We start from the raw sequence: 25,592 nt of genomic DNA on the forward strand, positions 1-25,592 counted from the left end.
TGAACCTCTTGATTTGCATGGTTTTGTAGGGGTTTTTTGGGTCAAGTGAATAGAAAACCATTCTCAGAGGTCACCTCAGGCTGCATCTGGGAAGAGGAAGATCTCCTTCTCTTTAGCCTAAAGTGACCTTACTAATGAAATATTAATTATTATTACTGTTAACTTATTAATGAACTTAGTTTGTCTTGTGTTAGGAAATAAATTATTTTTACTTCTGTACTGTATGTCATCCAAAATCTTTGTTCTTTTTAAAATAGCACAATATTGGGGCGCTTGGGTGGCTCAGTCGGTTAAGCATCCGACTTCAGCTCAGGTCACGATCGCACGGTCCGTGAGTTCGAGCCCCGCGTCGAGCTGTGGGCTGATGGCTCGGAGCCTGGCGCCTGCTTCCGATTCTGTGTCTCCCTCTCTCTCTGCCCCTCCCCCGTTCATGCTCTGTCTCTCTCTGTCCCAAAAATAAATAAACGTTAAAAGAAAAAATTAAAAAAAAAAAATAGCACAATATTATGATGAATTTAAGACTAAAATCATCTAGAAATGTTTGAAATAATGTTCTTGGTTCCAAATTAAACAATTTAGAATTTGTTTGGTTATATTGTATTGAAAATATAGCTTTTTAAGAATAAAGATTTCCTTTTAAAATACATTAGCACAGCTTAATTTTATTTTTTTATTTTTATTAAAAAAATTTTTTTTAAATGTTTTTATTTATTTTTGAAAGAGAGAGACAGAGCATGAGTCGGGGAGGAGCAGAGAGAGAGGGAGACACAGAATTCGAAGCAGGCTCCAGGCTCTGAGCTGTCAGCATAGAGCCCGATGTGGGGCTCGAACTCACAAACTGTGAGATCATGACCTGAGCTGAAGCCGGACACTCAACCGACTGAGCCACCCAGGCGCCCCGAGCACAGCTTAATTTTAAAATGTTTGTATTTTTGGTCTATTGAATATGGGCTTTTAGTTCTACTACTGAATTCATTTACTCAATCAAATTCTGTTACACGATTCAAGTTTAAAAATAAGAATTACATATTATAATCAAGTTCAGGCATTACTCTTTAAATCCAGGGCATTTTAAAAGTATAAGACATGATAAAAATAAAGTACTACCTTTGAAAGTTTAGTTATTTGCAAGGAATTGTCAGAGCTGATGATTGAAAAAGGATTTTCCATTTGCAGTGAAGAAATTGCTACTCAACAGACTGGCTGTATTTCCTTGGGTATAGTTTTTCCCCCACTCTAGCATGTCGGATTTTTGCCAGCATCAAGATGCTCTGTACACTTCGTATCTTTTCCCCTTTGTTTATTCTGTGCCCATTGCTTGATAAACCATTTCTTCTTTCCTCTGCTGATAAAATTCTAGTAATCTTTCAAGGTCTGACTTAACTGTCACCATCTCTGTGATACTTTTCCAACCCTTCTTAGTAGAATTAATCTTTTATCTGTGCTCTCAGTAGTTTATTCTTATCACTCTTAGAGACTGACCACATAAAATTACTGTAAACTGTTGGTATTTATGGGTTTATTATTCAGAGTTGCAGCTACTTGCAAGTGACCCCGAAGATCTATGTCATTAATATCGTTTGGATGACATAACTTCAACTCATGTGTGTTTGATATTATAGGAATTGCTAAGCTACAGAGTTCAGCTGTTTGCTCAGGCTTTATGTCTCCATATTGTGTTGTTTTCTTACTGGCATTACACACAGATAACTTTCTTGAGGTGATCACAAACTGCATTTCTTTGTAAAAGATGCCCTTTAATAGAAATCCCGCTGCTAATGCTTGTGATAAAAATGTTGATAAAGTAAAGAAGCTTTATAAAGTATGCCCCAATGTAGGATTTGGGGATACATTTTTCTTCCCAGTTTTACTGAAGAAATAATTGATATATGTCACTGTATAAGTTTAAGGCATATAGCATGATGGCTTGCTTTATATTGGGAATAAACAGTAACTCTAGTAAAATGAGTTTTGGAGTGGCTCAGAGCAGCAAAGAAAACATGTTTTTCATCTCTTAACTAGGAAACAAGAAAAAGTGATACCTTGGGCTATTTTCAGTGAGTGCTCTAATCAGTGCAAAATCTGTTTCTCAAATGGGAGGTGAAATTGTAGTGACATTTGGAAATAGCTTATGGCATGAAGATTCATAGGAAAATGAGTGTCATGATTTATGGAAAAGCTAGGGGCCTATGCACAGTTGGTTTTGCTTTTAAAAAAATAATGTGTTATAATTTGTATATCATGAAAGTCACCTTTTTACAGTTTACAACTCCATGGTTTTTAGTACATCCACAAAGTTGTGCAACCATCACCACTTTCTAATCCCAGAACATTTGTATCACCCCTAAAGAAACCCCATATACATAAGCAGTCACCACTATTTCTGCCCCTGGCAACCACTTATCTACCTCTGTGGACTTGTCTATTGTGGCTGATTTAGGTTTTAAATAGATGTTTGGATTGTAGGGGTATAGTAATAGAAATGAAACGAAGATAGCATACCATACTATCATAATAACCCAGGCATAGTACAGATTTATGGCTTCTATTTAACACTTTGTAAACAGTTCATTGAAGTATGTTGGTATAAAATATATTAGTAAATCTATAGTAAAGAATTTTAGCGGGTACCTGTGTGGCTCAGTCAGTTTAAGTGTCTCTTGATTTTGTCTCAGGTTGTAATCTCATGGTTCATAAGATGGAGCCCTGTGTCAGTCTCTGTGCTGACAGCGCGGAGCCTGCTTGGGGTTCTCTCTGTCCCTCTTTGCCCCTCCCCTGCTCACATGCACTCTTTCAAAATAAGTAAATAAACATTAAAAAAAAATTTTTTTGTTGATATTTTAAAATTCTTAGCATGGTATTTTGGGAGTATACAGCTAAATTGGTCCTAGTATAATAGGGTAGTGATTCAAGGCGAGCTTGTTAATGGGGCGGGGCGCCTGGGTGGCTCAGTCGGTTAAGAGTCCGACTTCAGCTCAGATCATGATCTCACGGTTTGTGGGTTCAAGCCCTGCATTGGGCTCTGGGCTGACAACTCAGAGCTTGGAGCCCACTTCGGATTCTGTGTCTCCCTCTGTCTGCCCCTCTGCTGATTGTACTCTGTCTCTCACAAATTGTCTCAAAAATAAATAAACATAAAAAAAAATAAAAAAAAAAACGAGCTTGTTAATGATAATGATAACCCAAATGACGTTCTTTCATGCTTAAACTTAAAGATCAAGTCAAAAAGGTAATATAAAACACATAACTATGTTTTTCTGCTCTTAAGCCAAAGGCCTGGTGACTTAGTTTCACAAGCTTAGCATCATTCGTGTCATCAGTATTAAAATTGTATTGGTTTTGTACTTTTGATTTGTAAATTTGTTTTGGTTTTATAGGTATTTAAAGAATGTAAGCATATGGACTTTATATCTAACTTATGCTTATATATCTTTAAGTTACATTTTAATAAGAATACTTTAAGTTAACTCTGCCAGGAAATAAGATTTTTTTCCTTTAAAAAAAGGTACATAAATAAGTTTGACAAATACTATTTTAGACATCTACAAACTCTGCTTTTTCAAGCTCAAGGTCAAGGCTATATATTTTTTTTTTTCTGTTAACCATGGTGTGGAATGTATGTCTCCATATCATAAATGCTTTGTATGAAGACTCCCAAATTTGATATTAACTAATCTTAGGAGAAAGACAACATTTCTGACTAGATAGTGAACTTTAGAGAATTGTTAGATCAGGCAAAATGTGAAATGGTCATTACCTACTGGAGAGCTCTAAGGAAGGATGCAGAGAATGACTTCAAGGGAATTCCTTCCACTGATAATACAGTGAAGTGCATTATGAATGTTGCTTTGTAAGTGGGTGATGAAGGTTTTGAGCATGTGGTTGAGGTAATGAGGGAGAGCTCATTGAAGGTCAGAGGGACTAGAGAAGTCAGTAAAAGAGTGGTAGTGAAGACCATGTTGATGCATTGGAATGGGCTAGCTGAGATGGTGTCCTTTATGGGAAGTGCTAATTGGCACCTTTCCCACTTTGGACCAGAACTTGAAAATTTCCCATATAATAAATGTTTGCAGAGGTTACCTAGAAAGGCAAAAGATTTGCAAAGGAAAAATAAAAACTAGGCAACACAGTGTTCTTAATGGTACCCATACCTAATGAGTGCCTCCCCTGCGGTTCTTCAGCATTCTTCCATAGCTGTTTCCCCCTCATCTGTCACCTGTTTCTTCTGCCAAGAGTGATGCCAACAACCTGTCAGATGGTTCAGAACTACTGCTGCCTGACTATCCTGCTTTCTAGGTGTCATCACCTCCATACACGTGGTACCTGGGCTGCATAGCAGCAATCACCACTGCTCATTATTGTGGCTTTGATTTCTTCCATGGTTAAGGTGACCATGTGGTGCTTATTTTATTGCTAGTTTATTTGAATAATCTTACAAATAACTTTTCCTGTATTTACAAAGGTAATAGAGATCTCAAGATGCCATTAAAATTTTGCAGGAGCACTTCATTTTATAGGGAAAATATATGCCGAGTAGACTTCATTGTTTGGGAATTCATAAAAATCTCCAGATGAGTCAGTCCCTCATGCATATCAAGGGATTGTTTGTTACAGAATATATTTCTGTCTTATGTGCTCTTGTGGGACCCTTTAGGGTGGAATCCTTGTCTTGTTAACGTCAAATCGTTAAATGCTTTGTGTTCTTCTGTAAAACATTCTTTCACTGTCTCTTAGTCTCAGGCCACAGGTAAAAAAAAATTAAACTGCTTTTTTCAGATGTAATATTAAAGTACTTTGTAAAATGTTTGTTTATGGATTATATAGTCAGTATATGTAAAATAAAATATGTAGAGCGTGGAGTGGGAGGACATCCATACCACACTGGATAACCCCGTGACGATCCTGTGTGGGGTGCACATATGAGTGTTCCTAAAAGTCAGCTGTGCTTTCTGCAGATACACTGAGGAGATGGTACCCTGGCACCCTTGCCTGCAACTCATTAGCAACTGTGAGCAGAAGCTTTCCAGTCACACATCAAGGCGCTTGATAACCATGGAAAAGGTGAAGACATTTGAGGTAAATTATCCTAGTATTTTTTGGATAAATTCTGGAAGAATCCAAAAGAGAATTTTCTAGTTTTCCTGTAATTGAGTTTGAAGTTCAAGAGTTTTGTGACATTTGGTGAGATTTAGAGGGTAGGAATTGGATATAGAAGTTAAATAGCAGAGTAGAAATAGAAGTCGACTTTAACTTCTCATCTTTGTCACGAATGCAGTTAAACAAAGAAAAACAGCACACTTAATTAAACAACTATTGTCTAACTAGCAATCTACTAGTTACCGTTTTTCCTCCAAAGCAGAACCTACTTGATTGAAGACTATTCTGCAAAGAAAAAGTCACTTTATATAATGGACAAAGTCATTTTCTCTCATCTGTTAGGACTCAATGCATGTGCTCTTTCTGACACACACACACACACACACACACACACACACACACACACACACACAATTCTTGAGAAGAACAAAACATCTGTTATTTCATATCCAGATCAGAATTGATATGAATAATGCTTCATAATGAAGCTTAATTAAATCTACAACATGCTCCTTCAGCTATACTTATCTGGATTGACAACCACAGCTTTCCAAAATTCACTAACCTTGAGTGTGTCCCATCTTTGTTTTTGATCTGTACAATAAGCAGGAAAGAACAGTGTTACTGCCCGAAGATTTTGTCATACTCACCTCTACTCTGCATTTGATTTTTTTCATCTGATTTACAGCTTATGGATTCTTTCACAGTAATGAAAACTAATATTTGTAAAGTGCTTTTTGAATATATTATTATAGACTTCTTGTTTTTGTCCTTTGTCCTTTTAATTTCCATTTGCTATCTGTCTCTAATTTAGACTCTTACTATCATATACCTCGTTTGTTCTGGTTGTTTCCTAAATTATCTTTTCCATTTTTCACACCTCTAGTTCTTAACTGTTAAATGACTTTCTAAAACACTGCATCCATTATGTTACTTCTTTATGCACAAACTTTAGTGATTTATTTTAATTACTAAATAAGATTCAGTGTGACATAAAGTTTCTTCATTAATCAGGCTTCAGTATCGGGGCATTTCAGAACATGAAGTTATTTATGTATATAAATAGTTGATTTGTGTTCACTCAGGAACGGGGTTATATGTGTGTGTTTACATACATATATATGTATAGGTAAATGAGATATAATTAATATAAGTGGTTGTCTTTTTTTTTTTAAATGTTTATTTATTTTTGAGACAGAGAGAGACAGAGCAATGAACGGGGGAGGGTCAGAGAGAGGGAGACACAGAATCTGAAGCAGGCTCCAGGCTCTGAGCTGTTGCACAGAACCCGATGTGGGGCTCGAATTCACGGACCGTGAGATCATGACCTGAGCCGAAGTCGGACGCTTAACTGACTGAGCCACCCAGGCGCCCCTAAGTGGTTGTCATTTTTAAAACAACAGAATTTTATATTGAAATGATAGATATTCTTGGGGTGGCATCTTGTACTTGTTATATTTATGTTGTACTTATTCAGCATATTCTTGAAATTTTTAGATTTACATTTAAAGAAATAAACAGTTATTTTGCTATATAGTGACACTTTGCTTTTCTTTGAATTTTATTACTGGACTTTGGTGCTCACATTTTATAGCAGACCCATCACCTAATTGTTGTTTTTTGGAAATCAAATCCTGTTCCAAGATTGATGATCTACCATTGAATATTTAAAACATTAGGCAGATTCAGAAATTCTAAAAGAGGGGTTTCCATATTGTTTGGCACAATGACAACATTCCGAAGTGACAGTTTTTTTGATGGGTAAAATGTATTTGGATATACAATAGAAATCCTCTTAACCAACCTCCATGGCAAACTCCATTGATTGTCTAATACTGGCCATTTTTGTCCTAAAACACCAGCACCTATGCCTGTAACATGTTGCATACTTCCAACTGGTGAGTTGCTTGATCTCTACTATATCTCTATGCTTCTGTACCTACCAGCTGAGTTGTCTGTATTCCATGAGCCAGTTGTGTTTGTTTTGTGAGTTGTTTATGCTGGTTATATTTGTTATGGTAATTATGTGATGTAATTAAATGCTAGTTATTCCAGTGAAGTGTGAGTGTGAGAATAAAGTTGTCGTTTCTATAAAAGCTAAGTGGAATACTTTAGAAAGATGGGATAAAGTGAGTTGCTAAATAAAACTCTTGGACTGGGAATGGGTGAGATGAGTATAAAAGGTTAGAAAAAAGCTATCCGAATCTAGGTTTCTGTACCCAGATTGCTTTGTAAGAGTCTTTAAGTTCTTGCATCATTTTACAGAAGCCAAAACTAGAAATCTTTGTAGGAAATCTTTGATTCTATATCAAAAGATTGATAAATGAATATACAGTTTTTCAAGTTAAGATATTCAGTATTTTTACAGAGCATTTTTATTTTTTTCCTGCTTTTACCAACTTTTTCAGTGAACTATGTGTTAGTCTGCTTGGGCTGATATAGCAGGATACCACAGACTGAGTGGCTTAAATAACTGAAGTTTATTTTCTCAGTTCTGGAGGCTGGAAGTCTGAGGTCAAGGTGCCAGCGGGTTTGGTTTCTGATGATGCCTGTCTTTCTGGGCTGCAGACAGCCTCCTTCTTGCTGTATCCACTGTGTGTGTATATTCTTGGTGTCTGTCTCTACTTACAGGGACATCGGCCCTGTTGGGTTAGGACCCTACCCTTCCCATGTCCTTTAACTTTAATCATCTCCTTTAAGGCCCAGTCTCCAACTACAGTTATTCTGGGAGTAAGGGCTTTAGTATATGAGTTTGGGGGGACACAATTCCATCCATAACTAACAGTTATTAGTATCTATCACAGTGAATAAAATGCCTGTTGTATGTTAGAATCTGCTTTTTTCATGCTGTCTCAGTCAGTTCTCATGTATATGTTTGTCTTTTAGTATTTTGAAGGAAGTAAGGCATTTGATAAATTAGTAACACTGCAGCTCTTAGAAATCACAGCACTTAATGTAATTATTTGAGTTACTAATTATAGTAATAGTAACTAACATTTATGTGCCAGGCACATGAGTAATACATGTAAAAAATAGAAATATTATCTGTGGATTTTATAGTTGTAAGTCTTGATGTTAGAAAGTAAAATGAATGACATCAGCATTCTTTTTGGCCTCCATAAATAGTACTTGGACCATATAATGGTTATGATGGCCTGAAACATTGTTCAGAGGAAAATATAGAGAAAGGATTCTTTAATCATTAATGGGGTCACATAATAAACCAGTCATTTCTGTGTTTTTTTTTTCTTTTTCTTTTGACTTGTTTTGTTTTTTTAAATTTACATTCGAATTAGTTAGCAATGCAAATTAGTGCAACAATGATTTCAGGGGTAGATTCCTTAGTGCCCCCTACTCATTTAGCCCATCCCCTCTTCCACAATCCCTCCCGTAACCCTCAGTTTGTTCTCCATATTTATGAGTCTCTTCTGTTTTGTCCCCCTCCTCGTTTTTATATTATTTTGTTTCCCTTCCCTTATGTTCATCTGTTTTGTCTCTTAAAGCCCTCATATGAGTGAAGTCATGTGATTTTTGTCTTTCTCTGACTGACTAATTTCACTTAGCATAATACCCTCCAGTTCCATCCCCGTAGTTGCAAATGGCAAGATTTCATTCTTTGTGATTGCCAAGTAATACTCCATTGTATATATATACCACACCTTCTTTATCCATTCATCCATCGATGGACATGTGGGCTCTTTCCATACTTTGGCTATTGTCAATAGTGCTGCTATAAAAATGGGGTTGCATGTGTCCCTTCGAAACAGCACACCTGTATCCCGTGGATAAATGCCTAGTAGTGCAATTGCTGGGTCGTAGGGTAGTTCTCTTTTTAGTTTTTTGAGGAACCTCCATACTGTTTTCCAGAGTGGCTGCACCAGCTTGCATTCCTATCTTTTTTTTAAATGTTCTTTTTCTTTTTTTTCTTTTATTTAAATTTATTTACTTATTTTTGAGACAGAAAGAAAGAGAGAGCAAGCAGAGGAGGGGCAGAGAGAGAATCCTAAGGTCATAGTGCAGAGCCCGATGCAGGGCTTGAACCCACAAACTGTGAGATCATGACCTGAGCTGAAACCAAGAGCTGAAACCATTTAACCGACTGAACCACCCAGGTGCCCGACCAGTCATTTCTATCTTAATGGCAAAATTGAGACCTGTTGTCAACAATGTCACATTTGCTTTCCTGTAAGTTTAATTTATTTAAGAAAATCTTTTTTCCAGTATTTTTTATCAGATTTATAATATTTCTCTAAGCAGTTTATTTGATGCTTGGAAGAAGAAATAAAGAATGATCTAAGGATGTTTCTGACAATCTTCTACATAAAAATGATAAATAAAGGCACTCACCTTAGATATTTTTAAACCTATAAAGGCAGTGTTAATTTTTGTTTGGTTGTTTTTATTATTTTACTCATGTCCTTTCCAAATTTATTTAAAAAAATAAGGGAAAAGCCTAATGCTCAAGTAATTTTTTGAAAGTCTTCATTTTATTTATTTTTTAAAATGTTTACTTATTTTGAGAGAGAGCATGTGTACATGTGAGTGTGGGAGTGGAGAAAGAGAATCCCAAGCATGCTCACACTGTCAGCACAGACCCTGACACAGGGCTCGAACTTGTGACCTGAGCCAAAATCAAGAGTCAGATGCCTAACCAGCTGAGCCACTCAGGTGCCTTGAAGCAGTCTTCACTTTATAAGATCAAATTTGATCAGTGAGTTTTAACTCGTATGCAGTGTACTATAACTGAAAATACTTTGTCATGTTAAATTAATCATTTGGTTTTTAATTAATCACTTCATTTCTACGTTCTGTTTGTACGAAGAGGACTGTGTATAATTGCAGCAAGATCCTAGTCCTTTATAATGCAAGTGATGACATAAAATTGTCAAACTGTTCTCATATGCATCTAACAAATTATTCTCAGTCTTGTTCAGCGTTGTTGATTTTGGCAATGAAAGACTTAATTGTAGATTTTTATACTCTCGTGTACTGTCTCTCTGTGTTTTTGGTTTGTCACTTGTTAGGTTTAACCTCAGTTTAACTTTTGGCCTACTTAATACATTTTGTTATAAAGTGTTCTCCCCCTCCCCTTTTAGAATGTAAACAAGTTATAAATGCAAAAACTGTCTAAAGAATGTGGGTATTTTATAAAACTTTGTGTCTTTTCATTATTGACTATAGTTTTTAGACTTGCTTATTGGGCATTAGTAACAAAGAAGAAAATTTTCACTGCCCATATTAATGAAGATGTCTGATAAGAGAAGCCATTATTCCCAGTTGATATATTCTGAAAGGGTGTGTGTATATATGTGTGTTTATATATATGTGTATATATACACTTATGTATGTATATATACATATATATACATATACATACTTACATGTATCTATAAACACATATGTATATACAATACTTTTATGCTGCTTATTGTTTACAAAACTTTCAGATCCATTTAAGCACATTATTTTGCTAATTTTAGAGACTGGGAAGTGGCCCAGTTGAGACCAAAACTCCTCTTTGTACTTGAAATTCTTTGTCCTTTGTTATGCATCATGTTGCCTCTTTACCAAAACATGTTTCTACCTTTGGAATATGCTAAGGTTAAAAGGTAAATACTATTGAGTGGCATATTTCTAGTTTCTTTTAAAGATCATTTTTCCTCACTGTTCATGGGGCCATGGTAGAATGTGATTTGTTTTACTAGAACTCATTTTTCCTGTTGATACAGCATGTAGTCGATTCTGCAATATATAGTTGTGGTCACAGTGGCTACTTCTATAAAACATTTTTCTCGTACAAAGCTCATTAGGAAAAGAATGCTGATTTTCAGACGTGTCCAGAGCGGACCAGTGTAATAGCAGTGTCATAGTTATATCTTCAGTGAAAGTCACCTGTAACAGCACTCTGTCCGCCTTTTCTACCAGTATACTTGGACAGATGAAAGAGTACCCAAGTAGCCCATTTTGAGACTTCCTTGAAATCTTTTTTTAAACATGCAGGTTTTAAAGTCTATTCTATAGTATGTTTAAGTGTAAAAAAAAAAGAGTATCTTAAGTTGCCACTGCACTAAATGGGCCATCAGGTGCCCTGTTTGTTTTGTGGCTTCTTTACCTGACATGATTGATACCTTATAGTGATTTGGGAAGTACTGAAGTATAGATATATGGACACTAATTTAGACTAAAGTTATGTATATCAGCTGTAATTTTACAGTTAGCCAGTGTAATTCAGATGATTTAAAATAGGGAATGTTGGGAGGTCATAGTGACAGGTGCTGAGGGTTAATGTTCATTTTTTAAATTTTGGATTGAATGAAGAGTCCACTAACAGGAAGCTGATGAATGCTTCATTAATCAGAATGGAGGGTGGCCAAAACTGAGGGACTTAAGTACCAAGAAATTTTGAAGCTATGGAGAGAGAACCATTAATATAACATGTTTTAAATGAGGAAGGAAGGGAAGAGACACCAAGGTCACTTCTTTGAGAAAATGACTTAGGGATGGCTTGAAGTAGAAGAAATTAGTCTTTGCCATAAGTAGTCTACATATTAGAATGATTAATAGTGTTGCTAATCATAAACTGGTGTTTTGCTGACATAATGCTTATGCATATTTTGTTATGCTTTATCTGTTCTCAGGATTAGTGCTGTTAGTTGTTTTGGCAGCTCTTTGAATTAAAGATGGCTTCTCCGGGCTGGCCTTTCTTTCTGAAATATTTTAGTTTGGTTTTTTTTTTTTTTTTTTTTTTTTGCCTATCTCATGCCAGGAAAGTGGATATTTTCCTTTTGATTAGAGCTATGAAAAATTAGAGATTAGGTGTGAAGTATTTCAATCATATAATGCTTGGTAGAAAGGAGACACTACTTCATTTATCAGTGGGAAAAATAAGACCAGGTGACACTGGTAATTAGAATCTGGTAAGAATCTGGCAGTTAGACATGAACTTTAAGTCTGTATTAATAAGATACAGTGTTCATTGCCATCAAATACATATGTAAGAGAGGGGGTGGGGGGAGAAAGACCAAGAAAGAAGAGTCTTTTTAAAAATTATTTTTTGTAGTAAGTCAGAAGGAAACTATTTGGGTTATCTATAAATTATGTTTAGACTTGATGTTTGAAAAAGGCTTGTAAAAGTAGATAAAAGCCTGGTGATCCTGCATGTCATGTTGAATTAAGTTTTAAGGACGATGGTCATCTACGTGTCTCATGTTATCTTGTTCTGAATGACTTACGTTAGTTGCTAATGGTACTTTTCCTTGAATTTAAATGTTAAAGGTCATCATTTGATTTTTTTCTTCTCTACTTCTGCAACTAAGTGGTTTTGCCAAACAAACTGGATATTTTGTTAATACTCTCATAATGGTTTTAAATTGTTTCTGGTAAACCAAGTAAAAGCAAAAGTTTATCCCCTACCTGCTCCAGGAAGGTAATCATTTAAGATATCTGGATTCTAGGATATGTCTCTTTTATTTGCAGGAAAAAGCAGTTCTCTAAAGGTAGAGAGAGCATCTGCCATTATGCTCTGACTGTAATGATCATATTTTCAAGCTATGACAGTAAAAACAGTTTTTAACATACTGATATTATATTATAGAATCTTAGCGATCAGTTGCAAAATACAGTCTGGGAGTCCTAAGGTATGAATGGTTTAGGGAAATGGGAAATTTATGTGTGGAATCTGCATGATCCTCTGGCTTCCTTTAAAATTGGTGAATGGCAATTCTAGTTGGTATTTTGTGTGTGTGTGTGTGTGTGTGTGTGTGTGTGTGTATGTGTGTGTGTGTATTTTATCCTCTATTATATGCGTAACTTAGAATTATCTTCCTAGTGGTTTTCAAATTCAAACATGAACATACATCTTCTTCCCTCTCCATGACCCATGAGGAATACAACTGTGAGATTTTCAACATATTTTTTTGCCTAAAACCTTAGTGTGCAGTTTAATGAATAATTATAAAGTGAACATCTGTGTAACCACCACCAAGGTTAGGGTTAAACAGCAGTCAGCACCTCTATTTCTGATCCTAAACACCTCGCTTGCAGGTATAACCACTAATCTGACTAATATGGTAATCACTTTCTCGCTTTCCATCATACTATCACTAGTATTGAAATGATCCATAAGCCAAGTAATTTTGCTTTTTTTTTGATCTTTACATAAATGCATGTGTATTTTTGTTAATTTTTCTCATAATGGGTTGTGACAATTTAAAAAAATCAACTAGGAGAAGAATAGTCTCCAGTTTAAAGTGGAAGAGTATGTGTGTGCATGCCAATGCATATTTTGCTCTATTTTTCATCCTTTGCTACTGACTTACTTAGTTTTTATTAAGTATTTTAGATATAGTAACTAGTAAGTTGTCATAACATTTTTACCTGGTGTGTTGGCCCTGTATTATTTTAACATTCGAAGTTAAGTTTTGAATTTTATAAAGTTAATGTATTTTTAGTGGTAGGCATGTAGAAACTACTTAGAGACTCCTAGGTGGCTCAGTTGGTTAGGTGTCCAACTTTGGCTCAGGTCATGATCTCGCAGTTCACGAGTTTGAGCCCCATGTCAGGCTCTGTGCTGACAGCTCAGAGCCTGGAGCCTGCTTTGGATTCTGTGTCTCCCTCTCTCTCTGCCCCTCCCCTGCTCATACTCTGTCTCTCTCTCTTTGTCTCAGAAATAAATAAACATTAAACAGTTTTTTTAAATAAAAAAAGTACTTATAGGGCTGTATCATCCTAATAGCTTAAATATCCATGATGGTCTTTTTACAGTTAGAAAGAAGTTATGTGTTGAGTGCCGGATGTCATCAAAGTTGAATCATTAAATGTTACTCATTTTCAGAACTCAGTGAATATTTTAATATGCATTAAAGTATTTTAATAGACTTTAGGTAACTTAATATCTTGCAAAGTATTGAAATTTTTTACAAGTACAGATTATATATGAATACCTAATTTAGGGATGAAGATTTCCAACCTTACCTTGTTCCCATTAAGAATAATGTTAGAGGTTTCTCTTAATAGTATTGGATGCCAGACTTTTGACCTGCTTGTCCTTGGTTTGGAAATGGCCTAGTGCTGTTTATAGTTGTATAACTTTAGCACAAGTGGTTTCTATAGCTACTGTCCAGTACCAGATGTAGAACAGTGGGAAGCTTTGATAAGGGGAGCAGGATTTTTAAACAAAAGCCGGACATGGGTAATTACCCCGAAGCTGAACTGAGGCCTGTTAGATTCAACACTGTCATTTACCTTTCATTTCACTCTACTGATTACAAGAAAGGAAATCTACCCAATGTTTTTCTCTTCCATCTCTTTGCCTTCTTCCTCTCACCTTATGTAAGAATGTGTATCATAGCTTTAATCTGTTTCAGGAATACAGGAGTGAGTCTTTCTTGACAAAATCAGATGAGCATTGTTAGTTTGGTGGCTTTCACTATGATGACAGCATTGTTGGTTTTCACTTATCATAGAATAAGTTTCATAAGCCATTTGTACTCTGTTGTTTGCAATGAAACTGCTGTCTTGTATAAACTACTGTCACTCTGAGAATATAAATGGCTTAAGGTTAATACTAGTGAGGTAGAAGAAATCATTATCTCATTATCAGGAACTGTCAGTAAGTAAAAGGACAACTTGAACCTAACCTGTAATTATAATAGAAGCCATTTGGATTTCTTCTGAATGGCTGTAGAACTTCTGCAATTTCATCTCCAAACTCACACTTTTCTAGGGGAAATCCCTTATTTTTAAATGGTAATTTTATACATTGATGATTACCTCTCAGATATTTTCATCAAAGTTTGGCGGTTTCTATAAAAGTAACTCTTTTGGCAGTAAAAGGACACAGTGAGAGAGAACTTTGGCCTTACTCAGAATGTGGATGGGGATGGTGTGAGAGGTAAAGTTAGGGGATTGTTTATAGTAGAGGATGGTGGGGCAAGGAAGTTGAAGAAACTCATACCTGATGACTCATTGTTTCTCTGTAAAGGAGGTTTTGAGTTTTTGATGGGAGTGAATAAACATAGTAATCTAAGGTCTTGAGGACAGGTGAAATTTTGGAAAAGGTGCTGTCAGAAATTAGTAAGAAAACTGTGCCTTTTAATGATTTTTATATTCATGTACTTCTCATATTTTTGTATGTTTTCTTTTCTGGACTTGATTACATGTTCCCTAAGGGGAAAGGCCTGGCTTTCATCACTCGGCCTGTGTTTATGGGACCATTTGTGTAAGGTGATGAGGCTAAAGAGACTAAGTCATAGTCCTTATCCTTAGAGTACTTGCACAGTGAGAGAAGTGGGCACCCAACCCATCCCAATCTCATATGTTCGGTTCTGTAGTGACCTGTGCGAGGTGCTATGTGAACACCGGAGAGCCTCTACCTGAGGAAATGGTGCTTGTCAAGAGAGGAAGCCAGTTGGGGTGCCTGAGAGGCTCCAACTTTGGCTCAGGTCATGATCTCAAGGTTTGCAAGTTCGAGCCCCAGGTCGGGCTCTGTGCTGACAGTGTGGAACCCGCTTCAGATCCTGTTTCCCTCTCTCTCTGCCCTCCCCTGCTCATTCTCTCTCTCTCTCTCAAAAATAAATAACATTAAAAAAAAAAAAAAAAAAGAGAGAGAGAGAGAGAGGAAGCCAACATTTTAAGCAAAGGTACAGAGGCATGAGAGGGGTTGTGGACCATTCAGGGAGCCCTGAAGTATTTTAGCACGACTGAAATACTAAGTATTTGGGGGAGGAATGGTTGGAGCGGAAGTTGAAAACCAAAGAATGCTTAGTGTTGAAGGTCTTTACATACTAAAGAACTTCGAGTTGATCCTTTTGGTGATGGCAAGCCCATGAGGGATGTTAGGAGAGTGGCAGAAGTTCGTGTTTTATGAAAGTCACCTGGGCTTTAATATGCAGGTAAGTTTGAGTTGTGGAAAGATACCTGTGGTAGCAATGTCGAGGCTTCTGACATGGTGGTGCAAAGATGATGAAGTTGTAAACTAAGAAGGGTAGAAGAGATTGTAGAGGAGTTAATAGAATTAAGAGTTTGGAGGGAGGTAGACATGACAGAATTTGATTACTGATTGTATAATTGGGCTGAGGGCAACAGGAGTTAAGGTAGCGTCCAGAAATCTGGCTTGAGATGAGTGGATGATAGTTTTCTTGAATTTTTTTCCCCCTTTCACATGAGGACAGTGCTTTCATGGGCTATTGAAATAGTCTCCCAACTGGTTTCCCTGCTTCTGTGATTTCTCCTGCTGTTATATTTCCTATGCAGTAGCCAGAGGATCTTTAAGAATGTAAATAGGTAAGCTCTTACCTGTGATCTCATGACGCATTGGTAGTGTGTCTGACTCCAGAATGTAAATAGATAGTGGAGCTCCCCTGCTTAAAAGTCATCAATGACTTTCTGTGGAATTTAAAATAAAATTCAGAATCTTTCACATAACCTTAAGGCCAGCCTGATCTATTTCTGGCTTGTCTCAGCCATTTCATTGTGTGTCACCTTCGCTTTTGTGTACCAGGCGTTAGCCACACTGGCATGTTTTCAGTTCCCAGAATGTATTTATCTCTTTTTAGTTTCAGAGTCTTCTCACATTGTGTTTCCTCTCTTATCCCCTCTCATCTGAGACTTAGGTCTCAGATAAATGCTCCTTCCTTAGGGAAGCTTTTTTTGTCCATACTCTTCACCCCATCTTCACCCCATCTAGCTGGGTGTCTCATATTATGGTAACTCTTCCCAGTGTTTAATCACGGTTTGTAAGTATATGTTTGGGTAGACAGTCTTTAATGTCTGTCTTCTACTAGCATATAAGCCCTGTGAATTCACAGATCTTGCCTGTTTTGCTCAACTCAGCAAATACTTAATGAATAGTAATTGTTCAGGGATTATTTGGGGCCTTTCTAGAATAAAAACAATCCAATTCAGCAATATTTAAATCATACATTTGAAGGAAGAGAAAGAACAGTTATGGCTAACTAAAAGTTTTCTCTTTGAAAGTACATGGGATTTTGTCATTACCCTGACATCACTCTTCAAAAATCAGTGTTACAAAAACATTTCAGTCCCCTGGTACCTAGGCTTCATTTCTCACGAGAAACAAACCAAACAAGCAGCCGAATCACCATATTGTGGAAAATCCTTACACCTTCCTGCTGTTTGCGGAGGAGATGATAATAAAGAATGGCAAGTTTCGGGGAGAAAGCAGTAACTAGAAGGGTAGTGTTACCTATGTGGACTTCTCAGTGAAGAAACTTTAGTTCCTTTAAAGTCTGAGCAGTACTTGTGAGGCTCCGTTTGAGAAATACTCTTACATGTGTGTATTCTCAGTATAATTCAGGGTGTCATTAGTTCCATTTAAAGTGTCCATTTCAAAAGTTACTGCAAAACATACAATTTTGTTTTCTTGAGAATTTGTTCCCATTTAGATTAAAATAAATTGTAAGTGGCTGAAGTACTTTCAATGTCTTTTTTATTTTACTCCTTTTGATGTAGAGTTGTAAAAAATAATTAACTTGAATAAGGATTAACTTGAACAATGTCTAGTTTATGTACTTTTTCTTTCTTTTATTAGAGAATAATTTGCAGTTCTAGGTCGGGCATAGATGACAAAGTGATACATTTTAGAATCACCAAAGAGGAGATGTATTTCTATATTTCCACATCATTCTTTAAAAAATGAAATGGTGTGGATAAATGCTGATGTTTCCTGAAGTAAAATGGCCATCCCGATCATGTTGGTGCTCTGTGACTGTAGGTGTTTACAGCAAGCAGAACTCACAAACAGTGAGGGACTGACTGTCAGCTGGGCTTTAAGCTGCCATTACCCGCATTAGGAAGTACTCTAGAGAAGGATTTACCTACTTCAGCCAGCAGAGGGCAGTGTACACATGTACACTACCGGTTGTAAGTCTTCCTTTGGTTTCTTTGGCAAGTGTGTTAAAATTCTTCAAGTGGTTTATGTTTAGAATTAGCAGTACTGATAGGACAGGAAATTGGCTGGGTGGGACAGTGGTTAAAGGGGTTCTGTCTAAAAGTTTAGATCAGAAATATGTGCTACCATAATGTTGCTGTTCTGTGAGGAATGTCTTCTAAATGTCAAATTCCATTTTGAATGACCCACTGATCTACCATGTGGGAAGTTAACTCTTTAGCCATTGTTTTGATATAATTTCCACTAAGAAAAGAAGTGTAATGGAAAAAGCATGGGCTTTGAAGTCTGGTCTAGGCTACAGTTCTACAAATGCTACTTACTGGTTTATCGGTGGCAGATTATTTAAACTCTTTCAGCCTCCATTTCCTTATCTGCAAAATTTAGATAAAAATCTTCTAGGAAAAGATGCAAAAAATAATTCACTTTTGTAAAACACATAGTTGTAAATATAAGTTCTTTCTTGAATCAGAATTTGTGTATTGTCATATTTATGCTGTTTGTGTTACAGGGTTAAATGATAGGTCTGAAAGCAGTATATTTCCATTATGTAGCCATCTGAGACTAGTACAAATTTTCCTGTAGAAACTCTGTTATAAAAAATGATATGTTCAATAAGGGGTTAATATATAAAGTATATAAAGAACTTCTATAGCTCAACACCAAAAAACAAAACAAAACAAAATGAAAAAAACAAAACACAAGCAATCTGATTAAAAATGGGCAGAGGACCTGAATACACATTTTCCAGAGAAGACATACAGATGGCCACCAGACATATGAAAAGATGTTCAACATCACTAATTTTCAGGGAAATGCAAATCAAAACCATAATGAGATATCACCTCACACGAGTCAGAATGGCTAGTATCAAAAAGACAAGAAATAACAAGTGTTGGCAAGGATGTGGAGAAACGGGACCCCTCATGCTCTGTTGGTAGGGATGTAAATTGGTGCAACCACTGTGGAAAACAATATGGAGGTTCCTCACAAACTTAAAAATAGGAATACCGTATGATCCAATAATCCCACCACTGGGTATTTACCTGAAGAAAACAAAAACAAATTTGAAAAGTATATGCAACCCCTGTGTTTATTGTAGCATTATTTACAATAACCAAGACACGGAAGCAATCTAAGAGTCCATCAATAGATGAACGAATAAAGAAGATATATATGCACAATGGATAGCCATAAGAAAGGATGAGATCTTGCCATTTGTGAACAACATGGGTGGACCTAGAGGGTATCATGCTAAGTGAAATAGGTCAGAGACAAACACTATATGATTTCATTTATACGTTGAATCCAAAAAACAAATATACAAAGTGGTGGTTACCAGAGGGGAAGTGGGTGGGGGGATGAGCAAAATAGGTGAAGGGGATTAATAAGTACAAACTTCTAGATATAAGTAAGAGATGGCAGTGAGGACGTGTACAGTGTGGGGAGTATACTCAATAATATTGTTAATGTTTTGTGGTGACTGATGGTGACTACACTTATTGTGATGAGCATTGAGTAATATATGGAATTGCTGAATCAGTGTGTTGTACACCTGAAACTCATGTACCTGAAACCTGAAACACCTGATACTGTATATACACTGTGCTTCAATAATGAAATTTTAAAAATGGTGAGTGTCTAAAACATAGTGTAATCAATAATCTTAATAATTTATTCATATCTCCTGTAACTACTAACCTACTAGTAGGTTACTACTAACTACTAGTTAAATTTGGGAAAGGTAATCTGTAATCATTCACTGCCATAATTTTCTCTCTGGGCATTTCCTAATTCTTTGTGTGTTTTAATTTTCCATGAAGCATTTCTTGCTTACTAAAAATTGGCAGGACTCAGACTTTATGCTACTTAGGTGATATGATGACTGATAGTGATAGGCAGGTTTGAAAGTGTTAGAGAAACCAGAAGTCGGACACTGTCGCAAGCTTGAGTTATGAGGGACATCAGTGGTTGTGTTGCTTGAGGATACTCTTCTCCTTTTAAGTAAACACTTTGGACCTTCGAGATACGGAGTTGAAAAAAAAATCTGCAGATATTCTTGGTTGAGATGGGCAGGGAATGTGAATAGAGAAGAGCATGAAAAGGTGATGAAAAATATGTAGAGTTGAATATCATCATCTCAAGTGTGAGCCCTGATAAACTAAAGATAGGATGAAAGAGAAAAAAGAAAAAAACCTACCGAGTTTGCCATTTTCTTCAGCGTCAAGGTAACTTAAATTCTGAGCAGTTGCAAATAGTATATTTTTTATGGAAAGGGTATATTTTAAGTGTGTATTATTCATAGGTATATGATACTTACATGTCTGATATAATACGTGGTAGACTATAGATATACTAAATGTTTCATATGGAACATTTATGAACCATGACTTTTCCACTTAGGTGAAAACGGTAGCCCAAGTCCCTGGAGTGTCTCGCTTACCCTGAAGCGGGACTTAGGCTGCTCGCTACTGGAACGGCTCTTCCCAGATCTCTGACTGCACAAGGGATTTGGAATTTTTGGGTTCTCCAGGAGTTTTTGTTACAAATGTTTTATTTCACAATCAGCCTTGTAGAAGGAGGCATTCCAGCACAGGACCCATACGCATTCCTTATACCAATTATTCCCTACTCCCTGAGAGATAAAGATGAATAGGGATTTTTTCCCCCCCTCCAGAGGTTGCATTTCTAAGGTTATAGACGTTCCTAACTTTTCCAGTCGCACGTATTTCTCTGCCACTGGGTCTCTGTACCACTGAACACAATGTCTGTTAGGAGCTTATTTTACTTTTACTCTATTCTGAGGAAATCTTGTGATCTAAACTACCCAGATAAGTATGTCATAGGTAGTATATGTTTTCTCGATTAATTAATTAATAAGCCATTAATTAGTATAGGTTTTAATTACTGCTATGGGATCTTCCAGGCTCCTGCTGTTCATTTCCAGTCCCTTACTCTGATCATCATATTTTCTGCTCTTTATCACCAGTTTGTCTTTTTTATATCCTTTAGGTCAAAGGCCAGATATTTTGTTAAGCTGTCTCGTTGGTCTGTGAGGAAGCCTATTTTCCACTGTGTTTCAGCTTTTGTGTTCTGTACGCCCTGCTTCCTCAGGTGCACTGCGTCCTTGGCAGCATGGTTGTCTAGGCCCATTACCAGTTGAGCCTGCGTCAGTCTCCAGCCCGTCCTCAGCTGCCTACTGAGCCCGCATGCTGGAATCTATCTTGTCCTCCTCACCACTGCGTGCTCCAAAACATTCCCCAAAGTAGTCTGCCGTGCATTTCAACATAGAGGTGGTCGTGCATGGCCTGGAGGCGTCACAGGGATAAGAGAAGACAGAAGGCAGAGCTGGGAAGGACCTCACTGCCAGCTGGTGTTGTGATTCCTCCTGTGTGGGAGAGGAAACTGAGAGGACGTTCAGCAAACTGATGTGCAGTTGAGTCCAACTCCCAGACATTAAGGGGAAAGCCTCAGAATTGGGGAATATTCGAACCCATGTGGATTTTAACCAGGAATGCTGGCACATTAGATTTGCATTTTAACAAGTTGAGTTTAGTCTCAGTAAGGAAAATAGACTGGAGAGGGAGCCAGTGGAGAGAGGGCAACTGGCCATTGAGGGGAAAAAAAGGAGAGATGAGGAAGTTTAGATGCCAGTACAGGAGTTGTCGTGAAGAGAAGTGGATTTGAGACATTTAGGGTGGAGAATCAAAGATTTTCGGACTGACTGAATGTGACAGGAAAAGGGAGAGGCATTTGACCCAGGCTTCTGATTTCCATGTCTAGGTAGAGAGTGATGCAGGGAGCCATGGGGAGGAGTAAAGCAGCAGGAGATGTCGACATCTGGACAGAGTTTTAAATAGCCAAGCAACATTTCTGCCAGGAGTGAGCTAGTGTGGCTCAGGAAGTGGACAGGTTTTCTAGCGATCTTTCTTGATAGAAGGACAGAAGTTGGAGGGTAGTCGAATGGCATGTCCCTTCCTTTCAGATGACCCTTCAGTCAGACTTTTGATGAAAGTTGAAATGCACAAGCCAAGGTTAAATGCTGGAACGTTGTTCTGTATTGCTGCTGCCCCGCGTACAGTCCTGAGATGTGGACCAGACCAGAGTCCTCCTCTGAAGTCCACTGTGCCCCTGGGGGTATGGTATCCCTCAGGCATCCTCGTGGCTCCTTATTTGTCCTCCTGCTATAAAGATTTTGTGTCATTGAAATAATCCTCTTAGTGGCCAGAACGAAGTTAATAGTACTTCTGATCTAGTTCTGTTGCTTTGTGGGTAGGCCGCTTAGCTATCAAAGCCTTAGTTTATCGCCTATTTATTGCCAGAGATACTCCTTCTCGAGTTGAGGAAAAAGTTAACTCTTGGAGAAAACCTCATTGTGTTATAGTTAAGAGTATGGTATCAGGGGTCAAATGGACCTGTGTTTAAATCCTAACTCTGCCACTTACCAGCTCTGTGATCTTGGGCCTGTACTCTATAATTCCTCAGCTGTAATGGATGTTAATAGTGTACTTATCTCTTAGAGAAGATGAGTTTATATTAGGTAGTTCATATAAAACATTTGTGTAGTTTGGGGCCCATAATAAATATCTAGTAAATGCCACGTTTCATTAGGTGTTCGTTAATTATGTACCTACAGGTTGATCTGATAAACTTTATCTTTCATCTTTTGCAAATTACATAGCCTGGAGTTAGTAACCACTGGCATGTTTTCATGCACTTGCAGAAGTATATAATGTACTTAGTGTCATAAAATTTAAGTAGCTACTATTTTCTAAATTTGGTACTCCACCTTTATTCTTATGGTTTATGTTTTTTTGATAAGCAAGAAGGCATAAAGGTTAAGGGCTCAAAATTTGAATCTCATTTATTTTTACTCGAGTCGTGTGACCTTGGGCAGGTTAGTTAACCTTTCTGTGCCTCAGTTTCCTCATCTGTAAAATGGAGACAATTACAGTACTGTTCTTACACAGTTATTGTAAGGATTGAATAAGTCAGTGTATATAAAGTACTTGGAACAGTGCCTGCACATAAGTAGCCCTATACCTCTTCTTATTGGGTTACACAGTTAAAGTGCCTCAGGCATGGTAGTTTTTCTGCTTGTGCCGAGAAGCACAAGTTGTAACTTTTTACAATCTTATAGGGTAGTATTTTCTGTACAATAATCCCCTTCAGAGCTTGCTGAAGTACTCAGCAAATGGGGAGCTAGTGTGCACAGCAGGAGTGTGGGAAAGGGGTTCCAGTCCAAGGCGATGGGCTGACAATACAGGTTGTCCCACCTTCTTCCTGAGACCATGAAAAAGATAATAAAGACACTCACAAGAGAATGAAGCCCTCACAGCAAAGAGAGCAAGAGAAATGAACCAACAAAATTCCTAGGAACAGAGTGCGTACAGAATCCAATGGATACGTGAAATGGAACCCTGCAGGCTGCAGCACAGAATGGCAGAAGGGGACCACAATGAAGGCCTTTTTTCTTTCCTTTTTTTTAATGAATCAGGAAATCTGGACATGTTTAATAGTTTGGATTTTGTGTGATTTAAAAAGAAATTCTGTGACAAAATAGTTTCTGAATAAACAAATCAGCCAACATAATTTTATTTGGGCTACACCTAGGCTTTATTAAATATTAGGTGTGAAGAAAAGGATGAAGATACTCATTTCATACAGGAATAAGGAAAAATATAAAAATATATGAAGATTGTTATATTCCAGATATATTTGTAGATACCATTCTGATACCGAAACCAGGATAAAAAATTAGGCTTCATATTTTCTAATTATGTCTTTATATCTGTTGTCAAAATCACATCAATTTACATGCAATGGAATCTGATTTTACAGTACATAGGAAGAGAGATTTTATTTCTAATTAGATTTTTTTTCACAGTTTGAGATGACTAGTGAAATGGGGAAGATTAATTAGCCCTCAATTTTCTAAGCTGAAATATAACCTTCCGACCCAGATTTCTATTTCCAGTGTCCAAACATCAGTCTGAGCGCTAGTCCTTACCTGCCTCTGAAGTCTGAGAGTGTGGAAATCGCTTGTTTAACTTTTATCTTCATCTACTGTGGTAAAGTTGCCAGAAATAGTTTACTTCATGAACTGAATATGGTTTTGCCTCCAAATAGTTTTCTCTATCTGTAGGACATTACATAAATCACTGCTGTTAAATATCTCTGGAGTGGAAGCTTCCATGTGTGAGGATTCTTACTGTCATGGGTGATTTCAGTTTCGGCTGAACTGTGGATCTGAAGATGTATGTGGTTGTCTGAACTTGTGTTGCCTGGGGCTGTTCTCTGTGCCCTCCCTGGATCTCTGTTTTCCCAGTGAAAGTATTTGCTCTCTTTGTGCAGAGGATTGTTGTACAGATCACACAAAGTGAAGCAGTTGATTGAGAACACTGTTGGATACCCAAGCAGGATACAGATATAGAATGGTGGTTTATTTCTAATTCAGATAATAAAGAAAAACAAACATGCACCAGAGAGCGGGATTTTGCTTAAAGTAAATGGCTGCTTTGGTTTCAAGCTAACTAAAGAAATAACTCAGACATCTTTGTTTTTTATATTTTCCAACCAACCAGAACCGGGACCAGTATTCACATCTGTTAAGTGATCACTTTCTCCCATACCAAGGTCATAATTCCTTCCGTGAGAAATATTTCAGTGGCGTAACAAAAAGAATTGCCAAGGAAGAGAAATGTAGCCAAGAGTGAAAATGAAGATTCTGACAATGGAAAAAGAGTAAGGATTTAACAGAAAAGACATCTGGATGTGAACTTCCATGTATGATATAGAAAACATACACTGTTTTAAATACTTTTATATAATGAAATAAATGGTACAAAGTAAATTGAACAATTCTTTTACAATTAGCTTTGTTTTATAGACTGTTTTGTTGTATGTAGTCTTTGGAACCATTTTTAATTTATATTTGTACTTTCAAGTATTATGGAAATTGAAAACAGTTATATTTTTGGTAATTAATTTGCAAGGGGAACTGATACTGTTGACTTTTTAAACAGATACTTGCCAGATATGTTACAAGCAGTTAACCATGGTTGAGAGTTTATTCGTTTAGTAGGTTTGTTTAATTTGGTTTCTGATTGTAATTGATTTACAGTGCCACTAATAAAGTTTACTGAGGATCCCTAAAATGGTGGTGTATTTGGTGCTTTTGGGGAAGGGGGATGTGATGAAGGAAATGAATTTTTATTTATAAGTTCCAGACTAGTATGTAATGATAGCATAATGGTGATGAGAGGAAAGGCTAAGACCTGGCAACCTGAAAAGCTCCCCAACTCCTTGAGGCCTGTCCACATCTGAAGCTCGTCTGTACCTTGGACTTGCTCCTGCATTCCTAGAACTTGACTGTTGGTCAAGTTAACTACCCACAATTTTTGGTTTAGAAAGTAACCAATAGTTAAAAGCAGTAACAACAACACAAATCCTTGATGGTTCCCTAATGGTATTAGGCCTAATCAGAGCTCTTTGAAATAGAAGCTATATTTTTCTTGAAGGAGAAACTTTGCTGAGTCTACAGTGTGTCCATCATGAAAATATCTTGTTTGAAAACCACTCTACCCAT

The 25,592-nt window shown here is 37.0% G+C and overlaps 1 protein-coding gene across 4 annotated transcripts in view; it reads left to right on the top strand.

Moving 5' to 3' along the window:
- The window catches only part of TRMT11 (tRNA methyltransferase 11), a 59,401-nt gene extending 34,240 nt beyond the window's left edge, over positions 1-25,161 (top strand). For all 4 annotated transcript variants that reach the window (XM_086707773.1, XM_086707775.1, XM_086707772.1 and 1 more), the window contains 2 exons: positions 4,956-5,076; positions 24,589-25,161. In XM_086707773.1, the coding sequence (XP_086563899.1) occupies positions 4,956-5,076; positions 24,589-24,720 (253 nt within the window). In that variant the 3' untranslated portion in view covers positions 24,721-25,161. The remainder of the gene's footprint in view (positions 1-4,955; positions 5,077-24,588) is intronic.
- The last annotated feature ends 431 nt before the right edge of the window (positions 25,162-25,592 follow it).

Source organism: Puma concolor, chromosome B2 (genome assembly GCF_028749965.1).
Source record: "Puma concolor isolate L17-30 chromosome B2, mPumCon1.1.hap2, whole genome shotgun sequence".
In the NCBI taxonomy this organism is placed as follows: domain Eukaryota; kingdom Metazoa; phylum Chordata; class Mammalia; order Carnivora; family Felidae; genus Puma; species Puma concolor.